The sequence below is a fragment of the Phaseolus vulgaris genome, chromosome 2, assembly GCF_051622355.1.
Source record: "Phaseolus vulgaris cultivar YP4 chromosome 2, ASM5162235v1, whole genome shotgun sequence".
Classification (NCBI taxonomy): domain Eukaryota; kingdom Viridiplantae; phylum Streptophyta; class Magnoliopsida; order Fabales; family Fabaceae; genus Phaseolus; species Phaseolus vulgaris.
The window spans coordinates 47,505,124-47,527,992 of record NC_143499.1 but is presented as its reverse complement, the minus strand read 5'-3'; the positions used below and the strand labels follow the sequence as shown (position 1 = coordinate 47,527,992).

At 32.9% G+C, this 22,869-nt stretch overlaps 1 protein-coding gene across 2 annotated transcripts; it reads right to left on the bottom strand.

Moving 5' to 3' along the window:
• Positions 1 to 3,890: 3,890 nt before the first annotated feature.
• Positions 3,891 to 22,869, bottom strand: LOC137812766 (SH3 domain-containing protein). 2 transcript variants are annotated; one of them, XM_068614961.2, is made up of 29 exons: positions 22,706 to 22,869; positions 22,352 to 22,606; positions 22,044 to 22,103; positions 21,601 to 21,693; positions 20,971 to 21,199; positions 19,662 to 19,768; positions 19,391 to 19,453; positions 17,808 to 17,908; positions 17,573 to 17,667; positions 17,420 to 17,440; positions 17,002 to 17,097; positions 16,794 to 16,914; positions 16,546 to 16,686; positions 16,225 to 16,415; positions 15,131 to 15,402; positions 14,355 to 14,456; positions 13,939 to 14,115; positions 13,648 to 13,836; positions 13,169 to 13,410; positions 12,945 to 13,091; positions 9,873 to 10,089; positions 8,135 to 8,263; positions 7,905 to 8,042; positions 5,805 to 5,849; positions 5,305 to 5,484; positions 4,593 to 4,652; positions 4,382 to 4,461; positions 4,074 to 4,112; positions 3,891 to 3,996 (listed from the first exon to the last, which is right to left on the bottom strand). In XM_068614961.2, exons 1-27 carry the CDS (start codon positions 22,709 to 22,711, stop codon positions 4,387 to 4,389), a joined length of 3,552 nt encoding a protein of 1,183 aa, XP_068471062.2. In that variant the 5' UTR covers positions 22,712 to 22,869; the 3' UTR covers positions 3,891 to 3,996; positions 4,074 to 4,112; positions 4,382 to 4,386. The 2 variants fall into 2 exon arrangements, with proteins under 2 accessions (XP_068471062.2, XP_068471059.2); XM_068614958.2 differs by lacking the exon at positions 3,891 to 3,996 and having other exon boundaries at positions 4,070 to 4,461.

Sequence of the window (22,869 nt, the reverse complement as noted above, 5' to 3'; positions counted from 1 at the left end):
GGAAGTTAAATGTTAATTTTGTAATTTATTTAATTTATTTTAGTTTTAGAAATTATTTTCTTAAATATTATTTAAAACTTTAAACGAGTTTTACTTTGTGTTATCTTATTTATTTAAATTAAGTCCCTTTAGAGATAGCGATAACCAGGTGTTGATATTTTGGATGAACTTAGGATTTAAAGTTTAGAATTTTATTTATAATATTAATATTTTCAATTTTTTGTTATTTCTTTCTTCTCTTTTTAAATGAGTTTGTTATTTTTAATGTTATTTTTGCAAAAATGAGTTTGTTTCATGAGATTTGCAAAGATTTGATGGCGAGTATTCGTAGGTGACCCAACTCTCATGTGTCAATAACTATAAAGAGAAAGTCATCTTAATAATAAATAGATTATGACTTTGCTCTGTTTTTTTTTTGTAAGCTTTTTTTTCTATTCTGCATAACCTAGGATGTAACCAATTATTTCGAAGGATAATCAGTTATCACCTACCATGAAATTATGCTCATAATAATAATAAAATTATAAACTAATAAGAATAAATATAATGTTCATAATAATAAAATAAATAAATTTATATAATATTAGTAATAAATAATAGTATTAATTATAATAAGAAAATTAAATTTAAAAATAATAAAAATAATAAGTAATATTTAATTATTTATATAATTATAGATAATTGAATTATTTATAAATATACTATTTTAAAATAATAGTAAAATCTCAAATAATTTTTTTATATTTTTAGATATACTATAGTGTTAGATAATTCAATTTTTTCTGTCAAGTTCACGAATCGTAGTACATTTTTTTTTTACTTTTCTTACATATTTTTTGTTTTAAGAAACAAAATAGATACAAGTTTGTCAATTTGAAATTTAATTAATTTTATAAAGCATGTATAATATTGCCAATTAAATCATAGATGTTGAATAGTATATCAGTTTTATGTAATAAACTTTGCAATATAAAAAAGGTTATTGAATATTATACCAATTAGAAAACGTTTAATTTGGTATATTTTGTTTTCATCAATTTTATATATTTTCCCTTTTGCATTTAATTTTGAAATTTCCCAAAAAGAGAAAAAAAAATCCATTCTAAATTATCTTCATGTAAAACTTATTTTTATAAATAAATTAATAAATATTTATTTGTGGTTAAATATTCTAAACTTAAATTCTTATATCCACCCACTCTTATTTATAATATAGTAACAAAAATAAAATCTTCACTCATAAAAAGTAGTTCACTTTCTATCGAGCTTTTATTGTTTTCAAGGTACACAAGAATCTATATCATTAAAAAAATCTCTACATTTCTTAAGAAATCTAAAAAAAATTAAAACCGTTTTAATATCCTAAATATTAACAAGTTTTCACTTGTCATTAACAAGGGTTGGTTTGTTGTAATGTCAAATAGACACATGTACTATTCTTCTACATGGACATAACCATTTATCCCATAATAATAGAGAGTGGCTTAATTTTTTTAGTAAAGAAGAAATGGACAATTATTTCCTAAATCTCATAATTTCTTCTCGCACCTCTCATAATACAACGATAAATATAACATTTTAAAAATTTTATATTTTGTTTGAAAATGTAATCTAGAGTACAATAAAAAAATTCCAGGTTACGTAAAAACATTTGAAAATATATAATTTGAAAGAATTTTTTTGAATAACATTTAAAATTTTACAATTGTTTTTTAACTATTTTGAATTCATCATTTCAAAATATCTATAATAAAATTTTTCATTATAAACTATTTTTTCAAAAATAATTAAGTAAGTTTTGGAATATTTGTTCTAAAAACACACACAAGCTTTTGATCTATGATTTTCTTTATCATTGAATAAAGCGATGTGTGGGGAAATGGGGCTATATTGCGGAAGCTTAACTTACATTACTCCCTTTCTCTTTCTCTGTGCATATTTACTCTGATGTCTACGTAGATATTTTTAATTTTCATGCTTCTTTGGCAGTGAAATATTCTTAGTTCTGCAAATGTGTAGTTTAAAGTTTTAAATTTGTGACTAAATTGTTAGATTCTAAGCTTTCTGTGTCAGAAATTGTCCTGATGTTCAGCCACGACATCCCCAACTTGTTGCACGTTTCATTTTTATTTGAGAAGGAAGTATGTAGGAAAAGGCAAAGATACAAAATAAAAAAGTTAAAACGGTTTCTTTTTATGGGCCGTTGTAGAATTTCTCACCTGCTCCTCATTTTCTCTATGGCTTCTTCTTCATGCATCCCTACGTTTTTCTTCCTGCACCCCCACAATTTTGTAAATCTCAAAATTTACCTTCACCTTGTTTCGAAAGCAACTTGTTGATTTCCGGATTGCTGAATCCAGAAGTCTAATTTTTGTTACGGATTGATGGATCCAGAAGATTACCGGATTCATCAATCTGGAATATTTATGGATTTTCCAATCCGGAATGCAAAAAAATAAATACGAATTTCCCATTTCATAAAATTACCAAATTGCATTATCCGGAAGAAGAAAGAGTAATGTGAATTTTATGTGTATTTTGGGGTTTTTAAAAAATAGTAGGGATATTATTATCTTTGCATTACATTGTGGGGTGCAGGAAGAAAAATGTAGCGGTGCAGAAAGAAACTACCTTTCTCTATTCGTATACATACGTATATATATATGAAAAACACATGGAGTGCGGGATGTTTCTTCCTGCACCCCATCAAATGGGTAAAAATATCCCTAATCCAGTCTCATCCTGGAAAGTTCTTTCCAGAATATATTCCAGAAAATTTATTCAAAAAAACACATTTTAAAATGTATTATATACATTCTGGAAATTTTATTCCAAAAATTGATTCCTATTTTTTTAAAACGTTTTCCAAAATAAGGGGTGTCTGGAAAGATTCCAAAAAAGTTGATCCGGAAGTCATTTAAAAAATAGGAGTAAAATTGTATTTTGGGATACTGATAGGGTGCAGGAAGAAATACCGAATCACGTTATAGAGTTTATGGGACATTTTTCCTCGATGTTTAAGGGGTCGGCACGGTCATTTTCAATGAATAAAAGAAGAATGAGAAATGTGGAGGGAGGGAAGCTCTTCAAGCAATGGCATCATGTTGTGTAGCTCTGCCATATTTCATGTCCATGGTACAATCCAAATAGTACAATATCTAAATTTGTGCTCTAAGGTGTTTTGAATTATCTAATTCAAATAAAATAAAATTTCGGATCAACTTTTTCAAAATTTATTGCAATGGTATACCTTTTCAGATAATTAAATTAGAGACCGTCCATCTTCAAATTATACAATTCAGAAAGTTCATTCAATACTTTGAAAAATCTTATTCAAAAAATAACAAGAAAAAAAAATCAGAGACTGTAATCCTTTTCTAAATTACGTGTCCATGAGTATAGAGCAAGCTATAGAAAGAAATAACCTAATAAATGTTTTTTGTGAAAACTATTTAGTCAACTTTGTCCACAATCGATTCTTACAGTGTTTCAATTTAATTGTGAAATCTCCACTATTGCATTTACGTGGCTTGAGAGAAAAATACTGACAACGTTAAAACACCAACTCCATTGTTCACGTGTTAAATTGTATGTGTTAAATAAGTGATTTTTATTGGGCAAGCTCTTAGACTTACTAAAACTTCAGCTGTTTAGGACATTATGTACACTATATTGGCTCATTGTATATTGATAATTATGTCTAATTCTCAAGAAGCATCTAAATTGAATACTCTGCTATTTTATCAGAAATTACATACGTTCACATATCTGTCACTTCTTTGATGTGCTCGTCTTGTTCCATATTTTTTTGCCCCATGATCTCTTACTTTTGTCATAGTTTTCATGTACTTCTTGTCTTATTCCATATTGTATGCCCCCATGATCCCATATTTCTCTAAAGTTAAGAAGTTTGTAATTTAACCAAACCAAGGACCAATAAAAATTAGCATTCCGGGGAAAAAGTGTGATTGAAACTCGAAAGGATGTTAGGAAGACCTATACGTGAAAATATTATCAGGAAGATGTGATTATACAAGTATTGAATAGATCTAAAGACAAGATATAAGTCTGACCTCAAAATCATGAGACTTTCGCTTGGTATATTGAATTCCCTGTATAAGAATAAACACTCATTCAAGTAATTCGAAACTCCTATACTATGATAAATGACTAAAAATCGCAAGCAAATATCATAGAAAATGATACATCGATATAGCACACAACTGAACAAATTGGGGACCAGGATACAAGATATCGAGGGAGAAAAGCCAGAATGGCATAGGACAAGGAGCACTAGGAAACTTTGAAAGAAAGCAATACTGGAAAAATAAACCAAAAAAAAGCCATGTGCATGACTCGGATGTTACAACAGCTTACGTACATTATTCAAGATTGACTAACATATAAAACAGGGACCAATCCAGCCATCTTGCCATCCCTACCAGGGCGTTTCTTCTTAACCTGCACCACAAAGTAGGCCATCAACAACTGATTCTCCTATGCATAATTGAAAACATGAGGAATCCATGTAAATTCTACTTATCTAGGTATCTACTTGAGATGAAATACAAATACAAATATTGAAGACATACATAAAACCAGCCATCTACTTCGTACTCAATCTCAACATCTTCTCCTGCGGTTAAACTCAACTGCCAGAAAAAACAATGAAAGTAATTATATCATTATATCCATACCTGCCTCTAGATGATACATCAATTCACGAACACGAAGAAGCCGAAAGAAATAGTCCAAAGAAATATCGAACATGCATCAAACTAGTCACTGAATATGTAAAGGTCTATGATTCATTTGTGACTGGTTGAATCAGTGTTAATTATATATATTTTAATATTATATAATACAAAATTTAAATTCGAATAAAATGAGCATACTAAATAGGCTTGAAATGTAAAAAAAATCAATAACGAAAACGCTAAATAATAGTCATCGACATGTGAACCTAATTTCTAATATTACTGACCCTTTTTTAAGTTTTGTATACTTTTGCATTTCAGGTTCAGATTTGTTAACACATTTACGAGCATTGCATTGTACAGCTGCATGTTTCTTGCCGCCATAGATCTTTCGTCTCAATGACCCCTACTAAAAGTTGATTTCTAATTTCTAACATTACTAAACCATTTTCTTTAAGTTTTGTGTCGTTTTTGCTTTTAGGTCAAGGTTCAAAATTGTGTTTAGTGGCACTAGTTCAACTATTTTGCATCGATTCTTTATTCAACTTTTGTGGATTGTTTAGACATCTGACCTAACCCATTCACAAATTTTCCAGTTAAAACTTACTTCATCGTCTCCTCCTGCTGTAAAGTCATAAAGTGCACTTCCAAATTGAGGATTTCCGGATGAAACTCGTTCGTCATCTTGAGACTCAAAACTGTGCGACCCATTTCCTGCTAGGGGGTTCTCAAATGACTCGTATCTTTGCACGACAGATGATGAATATGAAGGAGGCTCTTCTCTTATCTGAAAAGATTGAGATTTAATATTAAAACTAGATCAGAAGGATAAAATGAAACGAAGTGTTTATTTGGATAAATCTTCTGTATAGGCTTTTCTAGGAAAATAAATAAATAAATTTCTCCATAAACTACAATTAGTTTAATTTATACATAAACTCTTCGCAAAAATTCTCTCATTAATTTCTCTAAAATACTACTTGTAACTTTTATACAGGTTAATTTTAAATTATGGAGAAATTTATTTCCTGCTTTCTTTCTCCCCCCTAATTGTACTTTTATAGAAATCCATCCAAATATACTCTAAAACAAGAAAAGGGATGTTACCGGAGAACCAAGACCCTCACTACCTCGGTTAGCTGGTGCCTTATCCTGCCATGGATAATGTAAATTTCCATAAGTAATTTTCAAATACAAAAGTTGACAACGGCAGAGCTATGATTCAATAAAAAGTGAATAAATGTGTGATAATATGACAACATTCAAGGTAAGGTAATTAGATTAAGAACTCATTGATGCAAAAAATTTGTTAGAGTATTTACAAAATATTTCAGTGGGGGAGAATGATGCACAACTCCCATAATTTCTTCCATTCATGTCACTTTATTATATATTCTGTTTATTCCTTTCACTCCCATAATTCAACACCATATCAGTTTATCATCATACTTTGAGTTTCTATTATTTCTATTTTTCCTTCCCTGCCTAAACCCCACAACCTTTCCAACAATTATATTACAGACTATGGGGTAAAAGGCACTTATCATCCTAAAATATCACTTTGGTGGCACTTTCCACCCTTGTATGACAATTTAAGCATAATACAGCCAAATTTAATACAATTTATAGCAAATTTTCCTTTTCAATATTTAATAGTTAATTTGAACAGTTACATAGTGCACATGTTTTTTGACTAAATATATATTTAAAAGACGATAAAACCCTATATTAAATTTTGCCTCCTAACCGGGTATATTGCTCACAAAAACGTAAACCTGAGAGAATACGATTGAATTGTTTGTTACTCTAGTTGGTTTGTTGTATTAGTAACGCAAAAAGGTATCAATACAACATGGAAATCTGGAATCTCATTTAAAATTACAAAGCAATTATAAATGCCAGTGAAATCTGTTAATCCAAAATTCTTGAAGTGGCTGAAATTACAAGACAAGTATACGTGCCTATTCCATATTTTCACTGTAGAAGCTGATATGGAAACTTTTTAGTGCTTTAAAAGCTTCTCATATTGTATTCAAATAGTTGAAAAAGAAAATCACATGAAATCAACAAGCCGTTTTTTATGCAAAATTATGTGATGCACTGTTCAAGGGTTTATCTAAAAAAGGAACAGTGTGTACTAGAGAAGTTCACCGGAAGAATATGGGACCAACTTATGTGATGCACTGTTCAAGGGTTTATCCAAAAAAGGAACAATGTATACTAGAGAAGTTCACATGAAGAATATACAATCAAATTATAAGAGCCACATGCAACCTCACCATTTCTGATGAGAGGTAATGAATAAAAGTGCGGTTAAAATGATGCAGTTAGTGACAAACATGTACAGGGTAACAAGGTAGCCAAACTCCCTGGTTAAACTTTTCTTTGATAAAGAACTTTTTTATCTTTCAACATATTTTTCTATTAAAAAAACCAATGTGTGCAACTGGGAATCTACACTTGACTCCATCAAAACTCTCTATTAAATTGAATAGAAAGGGAAAATTACAATAAATTGAGTTAAATTGGGGGGCGCATAAAGCTTAAGTTCATATATGGGGTGGAAAGTGAAACTAAAGTAATATTTTACAGGGTTAAGTGCTGTTAACCCAAATAAAATTATATTTGACCCTCCAAAAATGGAAGGCAAGCGCTGACACAGTGGTAAAGTTTCGCCTTGTAGACCAGTTAGTCATGGGTTCAAATCCAGAGACTCAAGCTCTTCGAGCCTTCTAAAACCAGGACATATTAGTTTTTTACCCTCTCATCATCCCATGTTTCTTCACCCACCACCAACAACTTGAAGAGAGAATACTATACAGAAAGCTGACAATTATACTAGTGGTCCCTAAAGACAGATAAATGAGGTCTAAAGGCTAATTGCCTACATACAAACATTGATTCCATGATCTTAATGTCGGAATCCATTTTCAAATGGTTTTCACAGATCAAAAAATATATATAATTCTCTTTGTACCTGTAACCTGATTTCAGAATGTTTATGAAGTTTGTAATCTCAAGTTCAGGGGCAATGTAAAAAGTTATGTTTCTAACTAACACTAATACTAAGAGTTGAACCATTCATTATTCTCATTGCTTCAAAAAATATGCATAAAATATTCAATATAGAGGATTCAGGATAGCATCAAATTAGAAGCACGATGCATTTGGCAAAACAAATTGAATTTTAATCTTAATATTTGGTACCGTAGTTTGTGAATGTCCGGATGGACGCGAACTAAACAGTGAAGGATAGCTCATTCCACCAAAGTGGGATGATATTGAAGTCTCAACTGATCCTGTTGAATCCGGAGATGATGATCCCAATGACTTTGCGTCATCTTCCTGTTTTCACAAGTAATGGATGCAAGTGATACAAACCGCAAAGTTCAAGACCCAATGCATCAGGGTTAAAAAGGATCTGGCTTAATCCTTACCTCTAGCTCCGAAGATTCTAGAAGTGTTTTTGCCCACATATCATCATAGCTAACCGAAGGCCTAGAGATCATATTCTCTTCATCAACTTCCGGGGCATCTGTTCCAGCACCTGCCAGAAATTCATTTACCTAAATCCAAAGAAAAAAAGTATTTTCAACTTAGTTACAAATGACAAGGAATGTTTAGCTTTAAATTTTGCTCACAAATACACACATTCAATGGGATGTTAGCATAGTCCACGTTTTGATTTGGACTATAAAGTTGTTATTCTTTATTAAATAAATTGAACAAAATATGAATTCTGCTGCTAATTTTTTCAACCGCCACTTGCATCTCATTCACCAAATGCAAAAGTTAATGGTCGACTACTGGATTCTAACAAAAAATTTAGAGGCTGGTTGGTAGTCACCACTCAACAATTTGCAGTTTTCTGGCCTGGCATGCCTTTTTACAAATAAGAACATTGAAGAGTCAAGTAAAGAAAACGTTTCTAATTTTCAAAATTCAATTACCTGAAAAGTAATTTTCTTAACATGGGAATGTGAAAATGTAAAAAAACCAGGGCAAGGGGAGTGTGGTTGAAATAACTGAAAATATTAAAAACGATATTTAAATTTTAAAAAAGTAAAATGGCTATATTATCCATTATTTAAATTTATTTTAACAAAAAGTTATGTAAGTTTTTAGTCCAAAACAAAATGTAAAGGTGTTAATGTCCAAAGCAAGGTGAGAAGGTTAGCAATGTGTGTTAAAACTTAAAAGACCAGATCAATTGACATCAGGTGCCAAACTTGACAAGATGACACCTTTAATAACATTTTAAAAGGATAATTTTATTAATCCAACTATGGTATTATAATATTTCATGAAGTAGATAGACTTTACAAAATGTCATATAATTTAAAAACATATTGATACTTCATGACACTTTATTTTAATGTATAACATGTTATGTAAAAAATAAATAAATTTCTGCTATTACATTACATATCTACAAATGTTTAAATTATTAAAAATTAGGTACACATAATCATCAAAATAATATCACATGATTCAGTGGTTTAAGTTAGACACTTGTCTCAATTATCCTATCTTTTCCTATAACTGTGATTAAAAGTGTCTGTTTGTAGAATGTTATCAGAATCTTATGATTCACAACTCAAATTGTACAATTTGACTACCTCACAATTTATATCATAAGATAAATTTTAAATTATCTGTGTCTTACTGTACGAATAAATATGAGCAATCTCATGTCATCATTACGAGTCACACAATTTAGGAACTGAGGGGGCACTTTTGTACTTATCCCAATTGACTATTTCACTATTTTATTTTCCACCCTCTCGTCCAATGAATGCAATCTATTTTTCATTGCTTTCTTTCAATTCTTCTAAAAAAGCACAGGCTTCAGAAACTCATATATAGCTGATAATTTTTTTTTCATAAGATATGGTTAGGTTGTTTTGTCTACTCACATAAGTATTACATTATTCACTATATATCCTCATCTATATGACATAATTGAAGCAGTTTGTCATTGTGTTTGAATCTTATGATTCAATACAATATTCACGGTTGAAAAATTATCTTGGAGATTCACAATTTGAGAACCTATTATGTGTGTGTGCATAGAGAGAGAGGGAGAAGGGAATATAATTTGCAACCACTTAAGCATTAGTAAATATCATTTTATCAAATTAAAGAGAAGCAAGACAAAATAGATAAAAAGCACACCCTATTCATTGCCGGAGCATTGTTTCCCCATAAGCCATCATCACCAAGGTTTGCTGCCCAGGCGTTTACTAGGTCATCATCAAGTGTATCAGGCTCAGCGGGTGGTGGTTGGGATTCATAAATAAGGTCAGATATACCAGTGGCAACAGCTGGATCACTCAAACCAGTGGATGCACTAATGTTGTGGCGTGTTCGATAGATGTCAATGAGTTTGGCACTATAAAAAAATTTACAGTAAAATCACATTTAGAGAATAACACTAATAACATAGCCACAACAAATAAATGTTTCATTGTTTCACCAAAACATTATGACTAAATTATGGAAGAAGTGTCTATGTTTGTTAAACTCTGGAGTTAACTCTAACAATTTTATGATTCTAAGTAGACAAAATTGTTACAAAAACAAGTTAACTCTATCAAATCCTTTTTTGGATAGAATCTGGTAAACTCAGTAAGTTCATATCAACTCACATAAACTCTCGAATTAGAAGCAAGTCCACAAATATGAAATTAACTGTAGATTTTGCTCAAAATGGACCCTACAGCTACAATGACAGCATTTTACCATTACTTACTGATATTGGAAGACATTAACTCCTTTTTAAAATGTTTTCACTTTAATTACTTACGTTTTTTATGAACTTATATCTAATGTAGTCACTTGTACAGTTTGATCTTGTTTAATTATAATGACATATTACACTTTATTATTGAGATTTATTATGGAATCGAAATTGAGAAATATTGTGTTAATAGTATTTTGTAAAGGCTTTATGTCATTAATAGGTTTTTAATATTATTTTTTTATTATGTAAACTCGTAGTTTACAAGTCAACTTTACTGAAGCTTCACAATTTTACATAAACTTTTGAGTTTGACGACCTTAAAAGTGTCATCTATTATGGTACCACTGCTACAGAAACGGGGGATTTCTTGTTTGATGTCCACTCCTAGAAACCAAAAAAGGCTTCTGCTTCACTTTTGCATCTCCCTTTAAAATATATTTTCTGCTTAAGATATAACATTGACAAGTATTAAAATAAATATTTTATAGAGTAACATATTTTATATCCAGACTAAAACTAATGGGATCCAAAAAAAAACGATTCAAATAGGATGGTAACTTTTCAGGTTTGAAAATTACTAAATAAATACGGGGAAAATAATTTCCAAAAAAGTATAGGGACTTTCTGTCTGTATAAAAGCATATATACTTTTAATTTTAACTGAGATTGGTTGCTTTTTCTAGTTCTGTAAACCAAGTGTCACCACCAAATCACAGATTTGTCAATGTCAATTAGGAAACCAAACAGTAAATCATGTCAAGAATTGAATCAAGAGGTGAATCATAAGATTTACAACTCAAATAAAAATATTTGAATATTTTTTCAATAATTAATGGTAACCTAATCAATTGTTAAATGTAAGAAATACAATATAAGACAAAGAATGTTTTATAAATATAATATTTAATATACATAAAAAGGAACTAAATAAATATTGAAAATTTTAATTTAATTATATAAAAGGCAATTTAGGACTAGTTTGTAACCACCAAAAATCCTTTTGAAGTACTGATGATAAAGACTTGGGAGTTTGTCAACTCCTAGTTTAGAACTAGTTTGATAGAATTGCCATTGTAGTTCAACAGCTTGGTAGGACTTGAAGAATTGAAGTGAATCTAGCCCTTCAGTTTGTTATTGCTATTTAGCCACAAAATATATTTACTTGATTGTGTATGTTGATGAAATTATATTACAAGTAGTCATCAACATGGTTACATGGCATTACACATGTGAATATATTTGTCACCATTTTCAAACAAAAAGATCTTGACAAACTTTAGTACTTCCAAAGAATAGAGGAGGTACAATCCAAGAATGGTACTGTGATTTCTCATAGTAAGTGTGAAATGGATATCTCAGACAATTGGGGCCAAATATGAGGACACTCCTATGAATCCTTGTGCCAAACTTCTGCCAAGGCAAGGAAAGTCACTTTCAATCTCAAAGGGTACAGAAAACTGAACGATTGTTATTTGTCCAGATCTCCTTTGTTGTCTGTCATCAGTCATTTACTTGACTCACCCTTTGAAGGATATTGGAATGTGGTTTTTAGCATCCTAAAATATATTACAGGAGTTTCAGGAGAAGGTCTCTTGTAAGAAGACAAAGGTCATACTTGATTGTGGGATACTCAAATGCAGGTTGGGCAATCCGACTTACAAGATCCACTTCTGACATTAGCGACAATTTGATTTCTTGGAAAATAAAAAATTGAAGTGATGTTGCAAAATCAAGCACAAAACTGGTTATCAAGTCATGGCTTCAGCAGTTGTGAACTTATTTGTCTCAAACAGCTACTCAAAGAATTGAGATTTGGGGAGGCTACACAAATGATAATCATATGTGACAAACAGACAACCTTTTAAATTGCCTCAAACTGTAAGAACAGGTAATCTTAAATAGACTTTATTGAAAAGTTGCTATGTGCTTTGTGTTCTACCTAGCTTCTAGATATGACCTTTCTTATTTTTTTCTCTTTCCTCTCATCCATTGTATCTGAACTTCCAATGTCATTATAAATATGAGAACTTGACAGAGGGGAATCAAGCTCTGTAATTTACTCTCTATTCTTTTGTATTCATTTCAATTGAGATAGACTGTCACTTCATTAGGAGAACATCTTATATAGCAACATTACTACTAATTTCATCAATTCAAATTATTATTGGAAGATGTTCTCACCAAGACTGAGAAATTAGAAACCAATACAGATTAGATTTACTTTTGAAACATGCCAAAGGTAATAACTAAGCTACAAATACACTAAGGTTTTAATTTTTGCAAATGCCTAATGAACTTAAGGACAAAGTTCAAATAATGACAAAAAAAACAGAACCACAAAAAATGTCAACACTGAAAGCCAAAAAAAGGTTCCTTGGCCCATGTTAAAAAGTTATCCTTCTGATGCACTACCCTGTAAGCAGAAGAGCCTACAAGTCTCTTTAGATACATAAGAAATATGCAAAATTAGCTCATATACGGAATGCACTTCAATAAATTGGTACCTTATCGGGCCCTGAGGGAGATACTTTGCTCTTGGAACATAACAAAACAATGAAACAAGGTCTAGCAGCCTTTCATGGGTTTCATATAGTTTCTTCAGTTCATCATCAGTCCATTCTTTCTTAGCATTGTCATGATTGCGTACTTCCCTGTTTATAAGCAGTACATGAACATTAGTAATCAGGATCATCCATTTTGAAACAAGTATGTAAGATCTGGCTCTCACTTGATCAAATCATCTTGTGCTCTATACATCTCATCCAAAACCTTTATCATAGGACTTAATAAAACTCCAAGGCCTGTACCACTTGCTCCTTGATCTTCTCCATTACTAAGATGCATATCAGAGAACTGCGACTGAAGACCACCTTGTGACAAAGTGTGCAGAAACTCATAAATCTGTAACCTGAAAGGTTCACCAGACCTTATTGCCATCGTTGTGAGAGCCTGAGCAGCAATAATTCTAATCTGCTTGTTCATTTAACAGAGAATACTTAAGTTAAACAGCAAGAGAAAATAACAATGAGGTAAAAATATGCAATGATACATATGACAAGTGGCTGAATCAGACCAAAATTTTGGGGAGGCCAACCAACACTACTGTTAACTAATGAAGTATATCATTGTTCTCATAGTGTAGTGTGATACCATTTAAACAACCAAACAAGTAAAGAAAGGAAAAAACACTCAAATGGTAATATATACCTCCCAGCTGCCATTGAGTGCACACCTCTGGAGCCTCGTCAAGGCACCAGCTAGAGTAGGATTACGAGAACTAGCAGCAGCTACCATTTTATCAGCATCTAACATCATCAAAGCAGTACCAGGCGGGGTAGCAGATTCCCAAGCATATTCAGATGCAGCATAATTTGCGTTTTCCCCAAGAAACCATACCTAACAGTACCAAGTGTCAAAAAAAGACTTGATTCAACTTTTTTTTTTGGTTGTAGAAGCCAAAGAGTGAGTAAGGTCTTCTGAATAAATAACAATGCTTACTGCAGCTTGGACTAGTCTTTGTAATGCAAGAGCAGACTTTGGGTCAGATGCAGACACCCTATCCACTGAAGTAAAACCAAGCATAGAACCTGGCTGCGGAGGTGGTAGATCAAGTACAATTGTCACTGCTTCTAAAGCTTTATGTTTCCCATCAGGACCGGCTCCAACAAGACAAGTCTGGAAATAGATATTCATTTAGTCAATCATTATTACAAGTAAAAACCATCAAGGAAACTCAAATTTGATCAAATGAACCGGGTATGTCTGTGCATGCATCTACTATGTAATGTCATGTGGATGTGTTGCTTCAGAAGTTTTGCAGTTTGCATTTGTCTCTACTTAACATTATTTGACCACTCCATTATAAACAGAGTACCAAGCACATCAATTAAAAAAAACTGTCAAGGCAAACTGACCTTCCAAAGCAGTTGTAACACATCAGCATCAACCTTTCCTGGAACTTTCGTAGCAAATATCCTTGCAATTTCAAGAAGAGTAACAGCCATATCTGGGGAAGCCTTCAAAGCAAAAATGAAAAAACTAGTGAGCAAACTTACAAAGTTTATGAGGAAGACTACTAATAAGATGTTGTTGTCACTTCAGAAAAGCACAATTATAAAAATCTCACTGACATTCAAGTTCATATACCCCCTCCTTTATACCACCCATGGCTTTTATACCTGCAGTGCATGGGGTGGGGTGGGGTGGGGAGAATGCACACAGACTGAATATATGAACATAATTCACCATTTACTAACAAGGTGTTAAAAGAAAAGGAATGTTAGATATAAAATCATTAATGATCCTTTCACTTAACAACTTAATAGGAGAGTTGGTCTTTGACATGATATCAAACCCTACATGACCAAATGATCAAGAGTTTGACCCTATTTTTTTCAAATAGGGTTGAATTAGTGCAAAAGTGATGCACATTCTATGCTTCAAGCTCAAAAGGATCACGTGTGAAAGGGGTCATGCAAGGTATAAATCATCTATAAGCCTTCACTTGACAGATTAAAATTAATAGAGTTGGCCTTTTACAGCCAGCGGATCAATCTATATTATTGACAAAAAGATTGCTAAAATTCAACCATATTGCCAATTGCCTCATCATTTTTCAGGTAATGCTTTGTTGAATATATTCAAGTATGCTTAACAATGACATATCATTCACAAGAGAAAGTCCACATACCTTAAAACGAGCATGCAAGGTGAGTAGTACGTCATTCAAAAGTGATGCTGACCAAGATGGATCGGAAAGTTCTGATGCAATTATAGACTCTAGTTCATCGAATGAGTCAAACGGACCTTGCATCCAGATTAATGCCTTGAGCACCATGGCTCGGACATAAACACATTCGCAGGCAACAGTCGTCCGTACCACTTCCATTAATGAAGCCAACAAACCTGCGACGGTATCTCTGCCAGCAGTTCCATTAGATACTGAAGAAGTTCTTCGGATGCCTACATCAAGGTATCAATTAAGTACATAAATAATATTTCAACATACCAAGATATCACTAAGACTGTATCTAAACTTGTGTATTAGATTTGTTTTAGGATAACTAATCCCGTGCAACTATTGAGAGGCAATCAAACTGCACTTCTATTGTGTCTGACCTTACTTTACATGAAACTCAAAGACACATTGAATTGGAATTTTCTTTGTGCAAAAAACTCAGCAAGGATTCATTTTGACTACAAGTGGATGGAGAACTACCAGACTTCTTTACAAAAGTCTTTTAAGATTAACCTATATTATCCAGCATGAAAAGGAGTGTTACAGAAGAATCCTGTGTATGTTAACAGTATTAAACACAGATAGTAACCATGCGTGTACTAAACCAAGTTTACAAGTACAAACACAGACACAAGCAGCCTAATTAATTGAATTCATTATACAAGCATATACATTTATTTCTAAAAAAGTAATCAGAAGCAATACCTACCATCAATACAAATCTCAAAATACAATCTGAAAAGCATGGCTAAACAAAAGGAACAACCGAAAAAAAAAAAAAAACTAGAGGGCGAAGAACATGAAGACATTACCATATAAAACTGAGCATAAATATTATGATTGTCAAGGATCAACTGTCCAAAAAGCTTAAGTCATTTCATGAGGCCAAATATTGGTTTTATATCTCTTGACAATTCTATTTAATATCCAAGAACCTTTGTAACTATCTGTGCTATATCTAATTATCTATAATAATCAAGACATACTAAAAGGCTTGTTTACAATGATATGCAAGCATGCACCACTAAACACACAATAAAAATTACTTTCAGGATGTGTGCTTTCATCTGAATCATTATAATCTGTAGAATCAGCAAATGTGTTGACATTTGCTCCTTCTTCAATATCCTGTATGCCCATAGCAAAGGCAGCAGCCCGACTTTTCCCCATCTCCTGTACAACTCTAGCTGCTGCATGAAGCACGGGTCTAGAAAAGCTACGGAAAGAACTCTCTAACCTGAAAAGCATTAAATAATAGACAAGGTGCATAAAAATTAGACAGTTTCAACATCACCCAAGTCAATGACTTCATAATTCAACAAGAAAAATCAACATGCATGCAGAAATACACAAATGAGTTTTTGAACCTTCTCATTACAAGTTTTATAAGAGGCTGAGGACGTTTCATCTTCTGAGATTTATCTTTAGAACTTTCTTTTGATGATGCATCTGGTAACTTGAGAATTTCCCTGGTCAGTCGATACCACCCAGTTGCACGCTCCTCAGTCCTAGAATGTGTAAACATAATAAGATTGCAACTCCCAGTCACAATACAGAAGGTTAACAGTAAAATCAAAACTAAAAATATGATTAGGAAGGTAGAGATAAATTCCACCTCTCAGTATTATCATATTTTCCTAGTACACATAAAATTGCCTCAAAACAGACTCGTTCACTGGGATCCAACAGAAGCTGGTAGAGCACTGAATTGAACTGAGATCTAATATCTGGTCTCTCTGTATATGCATGCAAAACAGAAATTTAATCATAGCATATTTACCAAGGATCAATTTTAATTAAACACAATTTTTTAATACACCAACCATCTAAAGCTCTAGCCCTTGATATTGTACAGCACAACCTCGCCAGAGAAACTCTAGCAAGAACATCGTGCAAATGGAGAATATCTTGTAACGCCCCTGTACATAGACCAAAATAGTCATCACAAACCTATTTAATTGTGGTGGAACAGCATAAAGATAGTAAGTTATAAATATTCACAAAGCCTTATTATTTGCAGAAATACTCATTAATTAAGTATGCAGAAATTTTCCTCTCCAATTACAAACAAATCATGAGATGGAAGTAATATAAGTGTTTTGACATACTTTACTGACCAAAAACTGGTTCATAATCATTATCTACTGTTTTTTACCGAACAAAGAAGATTCCCCATCAATGTAAAATTCAAACAAAATAGAAGGAAAGATGGAAGAAACAATGAAGATCCAATTAGCATACCTCCAGGCTGCACATGCTTTCCTGCATAAGAATATCCAGGAAGCATTAGATTTAAGGGAATTTTAAGAAAATTGTTTCTAACATTATATTACAAAAGAATGTGCAATTAAAAACAATTTAATGGAAAAATATTATGAAGATTTAAACTCTTACCTAAGGCCATTGCAACAGCATAAGGATCCCTGGTAGCTATCTCAGAAACAATTTCAAGAGCATGCCTCACAGCAACTGGATCAGCAAATGAAATCCTGCATTCAACTTTGTTTAGTTTTGAAAACTACAGACAAGAAACAAGGGAAGAATGCAAAAGTGAATAATTAATAAAGTTGCTCAAAGAGAGGTCACGAACTATTTGTTCCTCAAAGTTTTGGTTGTAGGGGTAACTTACCCTTGTACAGCATAACGCAAAAATGCAGGATTTCCAGGATCCAGAGGGAGCCTTCTCAGAGCACTTAAGGCAGCATATTGTAGATTGCTTCGGATGATAGACTATATGATCAAGCACATAACACGTTAGAAACATAATATGATACCATTCAAGTGTCTTCATCTAATAACTTAGTTTTTGGGACTATTGGTTTGTGAAATGGTATCAAAGCCTCTATGACCAAGAGGAGGTCTAGAGTTTGATCTTAGTCACACACATCAATCTAATAAATAGCTGAATATCAGCACTAGGGATGTGGTCTTAATAGTGTAATAGAGAGTTCTTCTCGTTTCTCTGTTAGCTGATTGGCTATCTGCCACATCAACATAGTTAGTTCACTGTAAGCTAATTGGCTATTTGCCACATCAGCATAGTTAGTTATTTTCTTTGCAAGCTGATTGACTAGTTAGAGCCACATCAACAGCTTCTCTTATACTCCCTCTCTATAACTATATAAACTGATCTCTTCTCTTAAGAAATCAGAATATCAATAACAATTACAAAGTTTCCCTAAATTCTCTTTTCTCTTAGAACCCTAGATCTATGTTTTCTAATTATCCATGGCTCTTGAATGAGCGGGTGTGTTAGAGATGTAACATAAAATCATTCAAGTGTTTTCACCTAAAAACAGAAGTGGTTAAGTCATATCTATGCCAAAGCAAGCTGTGTCATGTAACTTTCAAAATCTGACATATCCCCTTTTTCTTTTTCAGCAGAGCTGACATATCCCCATTACTATGTCATATCATATCAGTAAAAGTCGGTGTTTCATATGCAGTATACTCAGTACCAGCAATCATGAATTCTGGGGCAACTGTATTTCCATCTTTTAGCAAGGTTCTTTTCAGTTATAGATGTACGACTCAAGGAACCCCATCTGAATATTTGACAAAGAAAATCCCCAATAAAATAAATTAGCAAGAAACCACAAGGAAGCTAAACACCTATTCGGTAAAATATTTAACTATAACAATATTTGGTCAAAAGCTCTAGCATTATGGTCTGATTAAAATAGAAGGTATTCAAAGACAGGTTTATGCTACAAAAGTTATCCCCTAGAGATATTCATCCTGGTGTTAAACCCCTATTTTATCTTTTTCTCATACTGCAGGACATTGTCAGCTCTCAAGTTTAATCTTGTCAGGAGTTGCCATTCAATTTTGAAAAGTCTCTTTCTGTAGATCTTTTTCCACCTTGATTGGCTGTCTACTTTACGTCGTGTCCTACTTTTTGAGGATCTACATATATTTCGGAATATATTTTTGAGCATCAAAATATTTATTACAAAATGCAATATAAAGACTCAGTGTCAAAATCTGTTGTTTTCTCTCAGTGAAAGAATACTATACTATCAGGAACAAAGATAGGCATCACAGTTGCTCTAATTGCTTGCTCTGACTACATTTTTATGACCTTGAATTCTACATTCCTTTGAATGAAAAGAGGACACAGTTCCATTAGCTATAAAAAAATTCTTTAAATTTTAAAAAGAAAAAGACAAATATCAGGATAGAAGAAAAAATAGTACAAATCAGTGATCTTACATCTTTATCTCCACCTTTAGCCCCAAGTATGCCTCTCTTTCGCTTTTGCTGAGCATCACCAACCTAAAAATCATTAAAGGCAGAAAAAGTGAAGAAAGTTCAAGTACCATAATTTCAAAAAACCTTTTTAATAAAGAAAGAATACTTATGGAGAAAGCGAGGAATAATTAAAACAACTTATATTCTGGATAGAGGTGCCTACAAGAATAACTAAAAATAAATGGGAAAAAAAACAACATCGTACACAATAAAGATAATAGGAAGCACAAACCTTCTCTAGTATGCCAAAAACAATTTCATACAATCTGGACAAAACATCAGAGTTGGTCTCAGGAGCATATGTAAGTGCCTTCAACGATTGCAATCTTCGAGCATGAACTTCAAAACATAAGTTGAATACAAGTCATTAATTGACTCATAATCTCAAATGAAAATTGAAGACCTACTTCAAAAACTAAAATGTGTGCATCTTTTAACAAGATGACCAAGTTAATTATCAACAGGACAAAATTATGTTTACCAAAAAGAAAATCATTCCATAAGCATAATTCCAATAATTTAATCAAGAAATTTAGATAATTATATTAACTCTAGATGCCAAGTATCATTGTACTGTATTACTGCATTTTTAAAGACAACATTGCCACAATGACATACATACTGAGATGCAAAATCCAAAATACTGATTGCAGTTTGCACCAATTACAATACAACTACGGAAGCTTCAATAAAAGTTCTTCTAGTCAAATGGTATGAATACAACAAATATGCCCCTCAAGATAAACCATAATTTCAAATAATTCTCATGCAGGGAGAGTTAATCATCAATACATCCAAATAGATAATAGAATTGTTGAATCCAATCCAAATAATATATCACCATCATAGCAGAAAAGTTTGATTCAGACTCTATTTTCCTCCTTTCTCTTGTGAAATAGATATTTTTTTTTACCAAATAAGAGGTCCCAATTCAAAGGCAATATTAAGAATGGCTATGCTGCACAATTAAAATATAAAAGAGTGCATCAATCATGCCATTTTAGTGCAATTGTCCAATTTTATTAGTCAGAGCAAAATCCCATCCAATTTATTTATTTAGTCTATTGGTTTTGTCCAAACTTTCCCACCTGACTGGAATAATTCATTTCTCTGAATTTTCCTTCCTCTAATGTACCAATTTCACTTTATGCTTTAAATTTCAGACAAAAATTTATCCAAAACTCTTTTCATGAATGCATTTTTTGTAAAGGACAGTAGACAAGACAGAAGAAATGCCTTTTGCCTTGTCAACAAACAACATAATATATGTGAGTGTATGCCATAGTTCTTAAAATCTTCAGGTAAAACCATTTACAAAATTGCTGCAGTGAACAAGGAGTAAAGAGTACTAATTCACCCCACATGAGTTCTAAGGATATTTGTACTTAAGATTCAAATTAACCTCCCAAAAGAAACTATAACTCCTTCTCACCTCAAGCTAAAACATATAAGCCCATTCACAAATACATATACATGTATGCGACCTTACGCTTAAAATTAATAAAATAAAACCATTAAACTAAACATGAGTAACCACTCACATTCAGTTTCAGAGTTATTGGATGCTGCAGTAAGCTGCTCTACTATTCTAGGCACAACATCAGCTCGAGTAACACCTCCAACTGCATCAATATCAGCCAGAGCATCCCAGTTAGGAGTGGGTATCCCACCACCGGTGCTCAAACCTTGGGCACCAGTGTCAGACAAAATTCTGGCCAGGTAGTAATAGACATATCGAAGAACACTTCTATCTTCACACTGCTGATTAAGCTGCAAAACAGAGACAAAGATACAAGACTTCATCAACACATTAAGCAGGGGTAAACAAATTCCAAAAGGAACAATCATTAAGACATAATGATAATAATAGAAATAGTGATGATGATGTAAGCTACATGGTACATTATTATTCAAAAATAATAATAATAATAAATTCAGCAGCAGGACTGTCCATTAAAAAAATTGCCACAAGTATGCCATAGGCCTACAAAGACAAACCTAGGGAGTAAGAAGTTTCAATCTTATAAATAAAAAGAACAACACAGGCTACATTGAAGACAAAAATACTAATATGAAAGCAGCTTTAGGAAATCAGGACATACCACATGCATAAGAGAAGACCAGAAACAAATTATAAGCAAATATTCGAGTTCAAAGGAGTTGGAGCATACCATGAGAAGAGAGGGAGCCAATGAAGGGTCCACAGAATTATACACTGCAAGTTTTGGGAACACATGATGCACTAATTGCCGTTGAGAACTTTTCTGAAGCCAAATTACCATAATAAACAAAACATGAGATAATATACCAACCACGAAAGCACGTTAGTGCACCTATTTCAACAAACATTTTTGTGAGCACTAATAGGAGAAATAAACAAAAAGATAAAATGACATAGGTTAGTCAAATCAACTTATGCACTTAACTTTTATAGAATTGTGAACTTAACTTTTATAGAAGTTTTTTTTCTAAGCTTCACCGAAAGTTTAAGTGCCGAAGTTAATTTTGCTTATTGGAGAAGCTCAATTCCTTTAATTTACTTCTTCTCTAAGTGCTGATAGAGAAGCCAAGTTTATCCAAACAGGAATCTCACAGAGAAAGTGACAACACTCACCTGATCAGAAGCGGCAGCTAGTTCGTGAATACTTCTAGCGAGTTGTGAATACGAAACTGGCTGCAAAAGCAAGCGAGAACGAAGATCAAACGCACAGAATCATGCACCACCAATACTATCTTCCGCATAAGACCAGACTTCAATGTGCAATATCATATCAACTAAACTCTACTTGATAATAACACCGAATTTCCAAGTACATATGCAAAATCGATGTAGCTGCACTCAAAACTAACTGATCCACGACCAAAAACAAATTCAATTACGAAGCAACGCAAATTCTTGCAGAAGAGGCGACATCGCTGTACCTTTTTCTTTTGTCTTTGCGGCATGATATTGGTCCTAACTGGATGCAAAGCAGCTTTAGCAGCAGAAATGGTATCGTTCTGGATCTGCATCAACGCCGCTCTCTTCGATCTCTTTTCCGCCGTAGGCCTACCTAACGCCGAGGGCAGAGATGCCGGTGGCGTCGGCGCCGTAGATGCGGCCGAAGACGACGATGACGCTGTCTTCGGCGCAGGGTCCGCCGTTATCAGATCCATGAGTGTTGTTCCCGACGAGTCCTAACCAAAATCAAAGTTAAGAAAGTGAAGGTTAGAGTTGGAATTGCTAAGGAAATGTAATGAGTGCGTATAAGAACTAAGCACAGAGTGAGGATTTACGGCCATTTTGCTTGAGGTGTGATGGAAGGAACCCTTTCGCTATCTTCTCTATTGTACGAGCTACGCTAATTCGTCACCGCGGGGTGGCCAACCGTGAGAATGGACTATTTCCGCCATCGTTTTTATTCGTCTTTTTTTTAAAAACTCTAGTTGCCCTTTGACAC

What these genes read in the sequence shown, in the direction of transcription:
- LOC137812766 (XM_068614961.2), bottom strand. An exon ending in ATAAAACTTGTAATGAGAAG is followed by an intron (nt 16,416 to 16,545) that starts GTTCAAAAACTC and finishes AATGCTTTTCAG; the next exon opens with GTTAGAGAGTTCTTTCCGTA. An exon ending in CACTCAATGGCAGCTGGGAG is followed by an intron (nt 13,411 to 13,647) that starts GTATATATTACC and finishes ATGAACAAGCAG; the next exon opens with ATTAGAATTATTGCTGCTCA.